The sequence below is a fragment of the Eutrigla gurnardus genome, assembly GCF_963514095.1.
Source record: "Eutrigla gurnardus genome assembly, chromosome: 13".
NCBI classification, from domain to species: Eukaryota; Metazoa; Chordata; class Actinopteri; order Perciformes; family Triglidae; genus Eutrigla; species Eutrigla gurnardus.
This window is the reverse complement of record NC_139936.1, coordinates 16326141-16338851: the sequence shown is the minus strand read 5'-3', so window position 1 is coordinate 16338851 and position 12711 is coordinate 16326141. Positions and strand designations below refer to the sequence as shown.

At 45.4% G+C, this 12711-nt stretch overlaps 2 protein-coding genes across 4 annotated transcripts in view; one reads left to right on the top strand and one right to left on the bottom strand.

Annotated features, from left to right (window-relative positions):
• imp4 (IMP U3 small nucleolar ribonucleoprotein 4) overlaps positions 1–12711 on the top strand; it is a 127623-nt gene that overhangs the window by 17888 nt on the left and 97024 nt on the right. The gene's annotated exons all lie outside the window — the stretch shown is intronic.
• tncb (tenascin Cb) overlaps positions 1–12711 on the bottom strand; it is a 35255-nt gene that overhangs the window by 19959 nt on the left and 2585 nt on the right. For all 3 annotated transcript variants that reach the window (XM_084024631.1, XM_084024632.1, XM_084024633.1), the window contains exons 2-5: positions 3328–3885; positions 1355–2668; positions 210–473; positions 9–124 (exon numbers count right to left, since the gene is read on the bottom strand). In XM_084024631.1, the coding sequence (XP_083880757.1) occupies positions 9–124; positions 210–473; positions 1355–2668; positions 3328–3814 (2181 nt within the window). In that variant the 5' untranslated portion in view covers positions 3815–3885. The remainder of the gene's footprint in view (positions 1–8; positions 125–209; positions 474–1354; positions 2669–3327; positions 3886–12711) is intronic.

Genomic DNA, 12711 nt, shown 5'->3' with positions numbered 1-12711 from the left:
TCACTCACTGTGTTTCTGAAAATGAGATTCCAGCCATCGAAGGGGATGTCCAATGGGTCCCACTGCACCTCCACCGACGTCTCCCGCACTGACTTGAACTTGAGTCCCTCAGGCTCTGGCAGATCTGGTAGACAGAGTACAAAACTCTTGACCACATTTTCATGTAGATTGATACACGGCAGGAAATGTCACAGATGAGACGGACATACGTGTAGCCACCCTGGCGCTGACGGGAAGACTCCTCTTGTTGTTGAGCACGGCATAGACGCTGATCAGGTACTCTATGCCAGGCTCAAGCTCCCGAATAGTGGTCATCTTCCGGTCCCCGGACACCCTCACGTCCAGCTCCAGGCCCCCGGGGGCCGTTGGCACATAGGTGATCAGGTACTCGGTCACACGCATCTCGTTCTCCCAGGAGAGGTCCACCGTCTCTGCGGTGACCTCCACTACTGTCAGGTCCTTGGGTGGAGAGACTATGGAGAGACACTGAAAATCAGTGATCTGTATTGAGGGTTTTTAAGTGTTAGAAACAGAGTCATGGGGTTTTAACCCACGAGTCATGTATGGCTTAGAAACGTGGCTATATGGGTAGATACATTGTCTTGCTGAACATGTTTGATAACTTCAACTTGATGACTCCTGAATTTGTAGAGGATTTAAACTATATATATTTATGTTATATATCTCTTTCAAACACACAGCGAGCACCTTCTTGTATATTGAAAAGCTAAATTAAACTCGGGATTTAAAATTCACTCCTCACTTCTGCTGATTATTGGGGCTCAGCAGGCAGACATGCCTCTCAGAAACATCGAAAAAATAGTAGGGCGCAGAATCTGTAGATTATTTTGAACTTAGTTCTTATAGAAAGTAAATCACCTTGGTATCAGCGTAGAGAGAAAAACAATTGTCGATCATCCCTTCAATCAATTCAATATACTCTCCCATTGCCAAGCAGCACAAGCCTAACTAGTAGAATAATGAAGTAGACCATATGATCTAAACCAGGGGTTCCCAAACTTTTCAGACTGCGACCCCCAAAATAACAGTGCCACAGACTGACGACCCCCAATATCCCCGTAAGAAAGCGTGTGCACAGGACGCACTAATAGGTGTATCCAAACATGGGCATAATGACAACACAAAAGAACAGAACAGCCTGACAACCATGATATGATTTAACATATAACAATGTACTATTGGATGAAAGCAGGATACCCAAGTCAAAGTAATCTCCATGAAATTTATGAGCACTGATCTGAACAGCATTCTATTAAATGGCTCTGCAGGGATCTGTGCAGCATGTATGCATGTATGTATGTATGTATGTATGTAAATGTAGGGTCTTGCTTACCCCCAGAGCAGTCCTCTCCAATGAAGCCCTCGTTGCAAACACACGCTCCGTTCTCACACTGTCCCTGGTTGTTGCAGTCGTCTGGGCAGGTCAGCACAGAGCAGTCCAGCCCGGTAAAACCTTCATAGCACACGCAGTCACCATCCACGCAGTAACCTCTATCCAGACAGTTCTTGGGACACGTCTTCTCGCTACAGTCCTCGCCGGTGAAACCCTTGTGACAGACGCATTGTCCGTTCACACAGTGACCACGGTCCAAGCAGTCGTTGGGGCAGGTCAGCTCGCCGCAGTCTTTCCCGGTGAAGCCAACAAAGCACACGCATTTGCCGTCCACGCACTCTCCGCGGCCCATGCAGTCTTTGGGACACGTCTTGACGCTGCAGTCATCCCCGGCGTAGCCTCTGTTGCACATGCACTTCCCGTTGATGCAGCGGCCGCGATCTTGGCAGTTGTTGGGGCAGGAGAGCTCGCCGCAATCGTCGCCTTCGTATCCCACGTCACATACACACTCTCCGTTGATGCACTGGCCCCTGTTGCTGCAGTTGTCGGGGCACGAGAGGATGGAGCAGTCTTCACCCTCAAATCCCGGATCGCAGATGCACTTCCCGTTGAAGCAATGACCCCTCTGGTTGCAGTTCTCGGGACAGGTGAGCTTTGAGCAATCCTCTCCGCTGTAGCCGGTCTGGCACACGCACTTCCCGTTGAAGCAATGACCCCTCTGGTTGCAGTTCTCGGGACAGGTGAGCTTTGAGCAATCCTCTCCGCTGTAGCCGGTCTGGCACACGCACTTGCCACTCACACACATGCCGCGGTTGTTACAGTTGCCAGAACACGTGAGTTCCCCACAGTCTTCACCTGCAAAGCCCTCTTCGCAGTAGCAGGTGCCGTTGATGCAGCGCCCGCGGTCATAGCAGTCGTTGGGGCAGATGAGTTCGGAGCAGTCGAAGCCAGTCCACGGCTCGTCGCAAACGCACTCGTCTTCCACGCAGCGTCCGCGGCCCAGGCAGTTGTTGAGGCAGTTGGTCTGGGTGCAGTCCTGACCGATGAAGCCCTCCTCGCAGAGGCAGGACCCTTCGACGCAGTGGCCGTAGTCACCGCAGTCCAGCAGGCAGAGCTCAATACCGCAGTCGTCCCCGCCAAAGGCCTCAAAGCACTCACACTTGCCATCCACGCAGCGGCCCTGGTCCTGGCAGTCGTTGGGGCACTCAGGTTCGGTGCAGTTGGTGCCCTTCCATCCAAGCTCACACACACAACTACAGGTTTCAGTGCTCCAGTTCCCATGGCCGTTACAGTAGGGCTTTGTGGATACCTCACCTGGAGGAAGCCGAGAAAGGGAAATGGAGTACTCGGTAGCTATGATTCACAAAACGTGTGTGATAGTTGCATATCTAAGGCAAGTTGCCCTATGGAGTGCTGCAAAAATGAGTCCTAAAACCAAAAAATTAGTCCATTTTTGCACTTCTGTTTTTGGTTAGATTCTGCAAATAATGCCTGTAGTTAACAAAAGTTTTGTTCTATCAAAAAAGTGGTGTTTACTTGTGAAGATTATTTTGACGAACAAAATGTGTAAGTATCCTGAACTTGTTTTTACCACAGAGCTTATTTTCTTAAATAGAAAAATCCCATTGGCTTTTTGTTGAGGGAACCAATGCGATGCTAACTTCTGGGTTAGCCTACAAAAACATGTCAACCCTGCAGTATTGAAAGGATACCAAGAAGACAACAAAGATTTCGATTTGAATGACAGACACTGTTGCAAACTAAATGTATTAATCCTTCGCATTTAGTTGACATAAGGCACTTTTTTCCATTTGCAATTCATATTGGTCAACCACCTTTTTACAAAAGTACAAAATACACTTTTGACTGCATCCTAACTTCCAGGAGGCCGTTGGTATTAGTCCATTCCAACAAACTATGAAATCAATGAGTCGATAAGTATGTTTGTAAGTTTGTTATGTAACTGGCATTACCTGTAACCTGAGCTCCGCAGCACCCAGACCCACCGCTGCAATGCTCTCTCAGACTCGACAGCTCCGACTCCAGCATCTCCAGCCGGTTCAGGATATCCTTGATGCCGGGCAACTGGTTGTCACAGCTACACGCCTGCTTGGGGATATTGATGCGGTGGGTGAAAACTATCTGATTGTCTCCATCCACCGTTTGCTCGATGTGCTCGGTGTTCTGCATGTCCATCGGGGCGCTCTTGTGCTTGAGCTCGGTGTCGCCGGGCAAGTCGAGGTCAACGGAGCAGAGGGATGTAGAGGGCACGTTGATGTTGTAGACGTGGTTGAACACCACCGGCTGATCCGGGTGGGGCAGGGTGAGGTTCTCCTGGGTGTTCTTAGGCGCCAGAGCCTCTCTCCGGTGGCGGATGACCTTCTTGACCAAGCCGGCGGCGGAGAGTTCGAGGAGCAGGGCCACAGTAACGCAGCCCAAGAGGAAGCCTTTCATCCCCATGATTACACCCTGACACTGAGGGAATATCTGCTGAGTTCAGACTATTAGGGTATGAAATAGGTGTTCTGGTCCTGGATTGAAAAAAAGTACAGACAAAAGGGAAAAATTAAAAAGAGCACTTCTTTATGTTTAACACAAACAGAGCAATCCACACAGTATCCATTTGTTATTCACTCTTCTGTTTTGCCCTTGGCATTCAGGATAAATCAATTAGCATGGTCCCACACACACAAACACACAGTGGACCTCCACACTGGGGGCCATAGCTGGACTGAAATATTATAGTATCCCACTGAAAGGCAATTAACCTTCTTCTGTTGCCCCAAACAAAAGACCACTTCCCCTCCTGTTGCCTTTACTGACCCATTTTAGCCCCTCTGCTTTTAGAAGGGGAGACACACAATTAGCAGATGATATTCTTCTCACAATTCCTCTGAGGACCTGAGCTATTGCCGGGGCGGTGTGTGACCTTGGTGATCTGAGGCCATTTTTTTTCATGCGCGTTGAGACAGGTTGCCACAAACGGCATGGTAACACCTGCATGCTGGGGGAGTCTCTTCCCTCCTTTTTTTCTCTGCAGTCCAGACCGCAACCCAAGCTGACGGATTAATACGGGTCCGTGGTTTGACCATCTGTGGGTCTGCAGAAACCTCCCTGCTACCTGCAAACAGGCAGGTCAGCATTCCCAGACTGCTCTACTGAAGCCACTAGTTTTCCTTGGATTACTGTGGCGTGACTGTTTCTGCTTTCACCAAATGCTTTGGACACATGATTTTTTATTTTCAAAGTCTGCCTGGAAAAAATGTGCTGAGATTGTAGCATGAACGCCAACCTAAAAAAACCTGATGATTTTCCTTTTTTAGATCTAAGCATTACATTTAATATATAGGTTTGTTAAATGTCTATTGTTGCTAATGAAAAACATTGCATTTTGTTTCTAGTGATTCATATTCTGATTTATGATGCTGAAAGATGAGAGACATAAGGTAAAATTCTTGGCCTGTCTGAACTGCCCCAACTGTAAAAAACATGTACATATATAGATTCCATGCATGCAAGCGTCTGGCTCGGCCTAAGTTCATATAATGCACTCTTTAGCCCACCTTGTCAGACATGCTGACACCAATCATTTCCTGCCTTCCAATAAAAACCAATGTGTGCCTTGGCTGCTCTGAAAGGTTAATAGCAGCTGTTAGCAGCCAACAACATGAACACGACTGGATAAGCACACATGGCATATTCCAATCCTGCGGTGGAATATGTATGAAGGGGTTTCATTTTCTCCGTTATACCGGACTTAGTTGCCCTGATGTTGACGTGGTAATAAACACGGGGCATTTTTATGAGTGCAGGAACTGGGAGGCTGACAGTCAGCAGGTAATATTCCAGGAAGAGGTGCTCGGCCTCCTCATCCGCAGCCCGCCGTGTGATTAGGCAAGCTGACAGATGAGCTCAGCTTGGAGGGATCCCACGGCTTCAACACACACACACACACACACACCACTGCAGTCTCCACAGCCCCCTGATTAGACAGGCAGGGATGAACGCCTCCATGATAGACTGTAAAAGTGCTAATGTGGCTTCCTGATGGGGGTGCTGTGGATCTGGGCCCTCGGGGGTCCCCCACCGCATGTCACACATGCACATCCGCATGCACGCCAATGAAGTCACACCGCTGTGCCCAAGCATCACAAACTCGGGATTAAATCGACAAAATAGCCAGAAAATTGCTTTGAGTTGCTGCTAAGGTTTTAGTTCTGGGCGGATGGTTGGCTTTCTCACTTTGAAGGCTGGCTGCTCTCCACATGGACCTCTGAGCGAGGCAACGCTAAGAGACCAAAGCACGCTTTGTTTTGAGAATCCGCGGCTCTGGCAAAACTCGCCTTTTATTTCGGAAATAGATGAAGAGAAGAGACTTCCAAGGACTCGGAGAAGACATCTGATTTGACCTTTTTCTCCTCTTAGCTGCCATCTACCACTCGTTAATATGAAGCAGAACAATCACAATAAGAGAATCTGAGTGTGATGCTGAGAAACACCGAGCTGATCCCTCTGTTTGGACTTCCTTCATGAGCACCCTGTGGCCCTGGCACGATGCTAATGCAGCTGGTTGCTGGCACTGTAGACCCAGACTTGATACAATCCGACTGCTGCTGCTTTTGTTATTCCCTCATTTGGTTTTTCTCTATAGTTAGCTTCTCAAACGGCAACAAAGCTCGTTGCCTGTCTTGTGGTCGAATGTGAGACACACAGTCGGTGCAACTGATCTAAATGAGCCGGTTGTGAATGGGGGGAAACACTTGAAGGTTTATAACTCACACAGTGGCGAGCTAAATGCTTTAAAGATCCAGTTGGCATCCGTTTAAAAAAAAAAAAACATTAGGTCTCTCGTTGTGAGGAATGTTAAATTCATTTTCTAGTGGTGGGGATTAAAGTGATGGGGTGCACCAATTAAACAACCTTAAACCATGATAAACCATGACATAACCCTCCCTAACACTTAAAAAACAACACCTCATCATCTTCATAACAACAAAATTCACTGGACATTTATAAAAACAAAAATATCAAACCCAGTGTAGGTTTCTATTCCTGATTTAATGCAAAAATATCCACATTTAATATATCCACGGTTTTCAGAAATGCATTTTTCCTGGCAACTTGGCTAAAATATATCAACTGAAATAAAAAATTATTTAACATTCCTCATTTAAAACTGACCCATATTAGAGTTGGCATGTAGGCCTACTCTAAAAAGTTGTATCGCTGCATCCCAAATCCCAATAAACCCTGACCTCCCTCTCTCGGCTCCATTACAATGTCATGCCACTTCAATATTTGCACAACCACAAGGTTGAAATCCTGGTTTTACAGACGCACATAAACATCTCTCAGCAATTCAACTAGCAGACTTCCTGTCAGGAAGCAGGTTCAAAAGGGAACAGTGAACATGTATTAAAAAAAATCTAACTCTGTCCAATATATGAAAGAAACAGCTACCAGGAAGTCTCATAAAAGAGCCTGGGGCACATGTGCTTCGCTTTGGCCCAGAGAAGCATAATCCATGATATGAGGTTGATCAGAAGTGACGGTACAAGGAGCTAAAGTCTTCTCCAACATCTTCCCATTAATGTCCCTTTCTTAGCTTCTATGTTGTGCAAGTCGAGGCCCTTTAAACCTCATGTTCATCAAGAGAATGCATTTATTTCACACAAAGAAGGAGCAAGGGGATCAAGATAAGAGTAAAACCAGGGCAGTCTGCACAAATCCCCCATAAGCTACCGAATACCCTCAACCCAACATGGATGATCGTATTACAGTGGTCTATCACTTAGCATTGATCTTGCATTCTTGCTTCAGTGGAAATAAATCAATCCTTGGTGGATGATTACTTTAGCAGTGTTATCCTTTCCTCCTTTCAGACGCAAGTTTTACTTCCACTTGTTTGAGAGATTGATGGGAAGACTTCCTGTCTTGGGAGGGTTGCAGACATCATACGTTTATTTTCCATCTCTGCCAGGGCCCCACGCTGACAAGCGTGGTCATTACTGCAGCTCACCTTTTGCTGAGACTATCATACGGCAGGCCCGAGATGAATCAAAATGAAAGCTCGGCAAGCAGTGGTTATCTGTGCAGCCATTTCCAAAGGAAAAATGTAATTTCTTTGGACACCACAGAAAAAAGGCAGGTGTTATCAACAGCAATGTGTGGTAGTTGTTAAAGAGCAAACGTACATGTGCAGTCAGTGCTTTTAATGAAAGGAATAGACGGATTGGTAGCAGGGGTTGACCGACCATCTGGTATTCTCCTGACGGGCCGACTCAACTGATGATTTGTTTTATGACAACCCATAAAAAAAGGAAGATCAGTCAATTATTTTTGTCATAATGGACACTGGAATGACACTGGGCGGCTTTAAACCCCTCCCCCTTTGTGCTCAGTAACTTCATTCAACAGCACATCTGCAAAAGAAGGAAATGGATAAGGCAGAATGCAAGGGAGGCCTGGAGAAGCTGGGGGCCAAAAGAAGACAGGCCCTTCAGGCAGAATGTCCTGGGCCTCCGAGATCTACAGCCCATCATGTTTTATGAACAGTTCCAGACATTTTCAGTTTTACAGTTTCAGACCCGTAACGTGGAAATAATAATAGTGAAAATAGCAATTTGTTTTGGCACGAAAAGGAAAGGCAAGTGTTATCAACTGCGATGTGTCGCAGGTCATTTGAAAAACCAACATGCAGTCAGTGCTCTCAATGAAAGGAAAAGAGAGATTAGATAACTATCAGTGGATAATGGCAGCAGTGAGTGTGAACAGACAACACAGCAGCGGTCTGATAACTTGAACACAAACAAACTGAATAATGAAGCGGCTCCCCCCCTTGGTACGTAGAGGCTGTAAATATTCAACGACTACAACTACAACTCAAGTCCCAGGACTGTATGTTAAACAGGTCTGATAGGATGCACATGCTTTCTTTTCATTTCTGAAGAATTTATCAAGCTTGCCTAGTTTTGTAGGTCACCCATGACAAAAACTCAGATTGCCTTCTTTGGCACAGTATCCAAATCTGGGTCGCCGGTATGAGGAGTGAATGAAGGCTCATTGTCTGGGACTCTTTTCACCTTGAGACATACCGCAACGACGGAAAGTGACCAGGAAATGGGCCTCTGTCACGGACACTTAGCCATGTCACGAAGTCTCCTACGACCACCTCTCCATAGGATCTAAAAGGGCCTACTGCTAAACAGCAGCAGCGCAAGGAAACGCACATATCAAGTAAGCTGAAGTGTGTAACGGCAACCCTTGCTGTTCTCCTGGCGAAATAATCTCCTGACAGCCAGAAGGACGAAATGAAAATACAAGCTCTCCTTCTTCGTCCTCTCCTGTTGGAATGAGTGCAGAACGGATGCTACAGCGACTCACTATCGCCCCTCGAGGTACAAGTGGTATTACAAGACGAGGACGAGCCGGGGCTAGCTCGTTAGCATGCTCATTTCAGTAGATATTCCTGCAACATCTTACAACATTAACACTGTAACGTTTTCACACACTGTTGATGATGTTAATCTTCCACATTGCACCTTTTTTAAAAAGCATGAATATCCTAAATAAGAGCCACAAATCCACAAGAATGGGAATCTACCGATGTTCATATTTGTTCCAATCAACTTGCCTGCGAGGTGAAAGAAACCTCCCACATATGTCCCGAGCTGCAGCAGGTATCTATTGATTTGGATCCCGTATCTCCACCAAGGTCAGAGGGAGAGATAGCGAGTTGCTGAGGACAGCACTACGGTTGTGAGTTATAATCATCAAACGCAGAAATAAATTTCCAGGAAGAGGCAAAGCTCGGGCTGACTGCTCGGCGCCGATCGATTGCTCCGTTGTTGCTTGTCAGAAAAGGTTTTTCAAATTTTATCACCTCACACTCTTGGAAGACACACACATTGTCTTTCTTTTTTTCTGCCTTTTTATGACCGATGTGTCCGTCTTCGTTGTGCTGAACTACACAAAAAAAAACCCGACAGTAGAATAAAGGAGAAAACTGCCCCCACTTTAATGGCTGAAGAGACGCTGTGTTAGAAAACAAGACGAAGAGGCAATCAGTTTGGACTCATGAGGAAAATGACTGAGCAGGTTAGAGCTGCATATTTAAAAGGCAGGTTATGTGCAGCAGGTCACAGACCAACAAGAATAGTTATCATTTCTAAGGTCACAGAACCAGATTCATGGGTTTAATCGATAATATGATTTAAACATAAAGCTTTATTATTGCAAAAATTACTCTCAGCTCCATTTAGCCATAGAAATAAAATACAAATCAGCAAATCAAATCAACGTATCAGGGTAGTAAAAAAAAGGAAATAAATAACGTTACAAAATGTAGAGAGCCTGAGTAAATAATCAAAATTACAAAAAGGCTTCACCCGCACACTCTTGTCCCAACATAGGAGTGCTGTAAGCTAAACCGATAATGTAATAGATGGAAGATGCATTATCACTACATGTATGACTGAGAATATAATCATCATGCTAAAGCAATGAAATTAATAAATATCATAACTTCTCCTAAATATGTAATCGTCAATTACTTTATGAGGTGACATTATGTCAGTTATGTGATTTTCCTACCAATCCGAAGAAAACAAAACGTCTATTGTGCAGTGAAACCACTTTGAAAATGACTACTTCCCTGTCAAGGTATAGATGGCACTTTAAGATAGTCATGTGTAAATGTAGGTAATAACTATAATTCAATTCAATTTTTGATAGAGGTTCTATGCCTTTGAAGAACAAAGTGGTTTTATCCCCTCACACAACAAACAAATCTGTCTGGAGGCACTGATGTGAAATCAATAAAGCATATCAATATTCCTGCACTAGTGTTATTTCCCAGATGGTAAAGAATGAATAATAATTTGAATTGCTAAACAGATATGAAATCGGGGGGATACTCTTTTTTTTTGGATGTCTGGATGAAAAGAATGCTGGTTTCATCAAACCAAGGCTTTGCTCATTGGCTCTCCGCTGTGACCCCATTGGATCTGATGACACAGATAGCGGAGGAGTGGTGGGGGTTAGTGTGTTCACGGCTGATAAGGCAGATGGGGAAGCTGGATCTGAGACACCGGCAGCAAAAAACACTTATCTGGGTACTCTGCGAGAACGCTCTGCCAAGGCTGAGCCCTATCGCGCTCGCAGAAACCGCCAGAGTGCTTTTGGAGCCGGAGCTGACACGTCTGACGGATACCGCCCTCCAAAAAAACTCTATTTCCTCAAGCAAAAACCAATTTCCCGACTTTGACACCGTGATACGGGAGGAAAACGAACGCTGAGGGAGTGAGAGTCTCTCTGGGTCAATCACACGACACAGTCAAATCCCAATTTTTTTTTACTGCATTGTGATTTGAGTCGCAGCTCGCCCTGAGGCCCATCGATATTCTTTATGGCTCTTCCCCTCCAGTGCTTCCGTCTCGCGCTGCTGTTCTCGTTGGGTCCAGATGGAGAGGTCTGAGGCGAGTCATTGTTCATGAGCTTTTTAACATGCTGGTTTGCTGGTGACCTACTGTTTATTAGCCTAACCCCCCTCGCGGTGTGGAGACTTGGCAGCCTCGCGCGCCGTCTTTACAGCACATCCACCTGCTGTTTTTCCTCCAGACATTTGTGATCTTGTAGCCCTCCATTCTACCTACTTCCTCGCCTCAGCCTTCACTCTGCACTGCAATTACTATAAAAATCTGACTTGTACCTGCTGCTGCCTTCGTCCGGGTATCGATATCGACTTCTGGGACTCGTCTAAGCTTACCGTGTAACTAACACCTTCCCTCTCAGGTAAATCGGCTGCAAGGTGAGAGGGCGCTTGGCCGGCTTCTTCTGCATGACCGTCGCTTCTTGTGAACTTTTGAACACGGAATTGATACCGGTGTAATTTCTCAAGTAGCACCAACAGGAGACATAAGGGAAGTGTGGAAAATTGTCAGACAGCATGAATCACTTGACTCACAGGAAAAAAGATATTAACAACCCACATTATTAGCTCTTTTTTTTTGAATAGCAAACAAATCTGTTTCCAATCTAGAGCCATTTTCTATGTGGAACATCGTAGGTATTTGAATCTTATAATGACAGCAACGGTAAATTCAGACTTTGGAGGGAGAGATTTCTCGATTAAGTCCAAAGAATGCTGACTAAACACATAAGAAGACTTTGCGAGGCCTTTTAAAAGACTGCATATTTCAACATTTTACACGGGAGGTTTATTGGTTACTTCCATTCAAACAGGATGGAAAGGTTTTTTTTTTCTTTTTCTCTCGACTATAAATGGAAGAGAGCGTGTTGGCTGTGATACCCGGACATCTGTTTGTCCTTGTCTGTGATGAAAGCCTGAAGCGTGTTGCGTGTCCAAATTGGGAGTGCCTTCCATTCAGACACTTGTATGAGCCTAATGACCCCGGTCCCCGGGGTCGGCTCTTCATTGGCTTCCCCGCTTTTTTACCATTTTTGCCCAATTTAAATCGTCTGCCCCTCTCTAAAGGGCCCCCATCTTGTTCCAAGAACATTATGGCTCATGCATTCCAATGTGTGAGGTCACCGGTGGAGGCAAAGTGTCAGAGCGAAGTGTCTACCACATGTGTTCATCCATTGGATGCCTCCAATGGAGGGCCGGGCCATACAAAGGCATCCCGGATCCCACAGCTCCAAGACTTCCACTCCTTTTTCCCATCGCACATTAGCATCGCAAGGACATTAAAAACCATCTGGGATGCTTTAAAACACTGGATTTCTTTGAGGGGGGTCTTTGTTCTGTGGTGATGACTAATCGGACTGGGCCTGAGTGGAAAAGGAAAAGGCTGGTGATTTTGTCGGGATAATACACTCATTGGTGCCTTGCTAACAAACACCAAAGGCATTTATACCATTTGATGTAATTCTTCAAGTTCAGTCAAGAATCTGAGGATTTGAGACATTTCTTCCTTGGTCAGATTTTCTAAAATGGGCTTCATTCAGAAGTTCATATGTTTTATATATAAATATACTGTGAAATAATTGACTGCAAGTAGGCTTACAACTGAGGCCGATGGGAATGTCATTCATTTTGTATGTTTTTGGTCACAAACCAAAGTATTTGAGAAATCCAAATTCTGAGCTGCTGGTGGCGAAGCAGGAATAATCTGACTGTCAAAACCATGAAGCTCTGTTTTAATGTCTATACTCTTTTCCTCTTTTACTATTTGACCCTCCTCTCCGAACACTATACCTTGCACTGTGTTTTCGTGGTTTCAAGGTTTTGGGAGCCATCTGGACCACAGGTGCTCGTATAAAGTTGCAGTCCGGGTGAAATTAGCCAGAGACAAGCTCATAAATGACGTGAAATATGGCACATTTTCACTGAACAC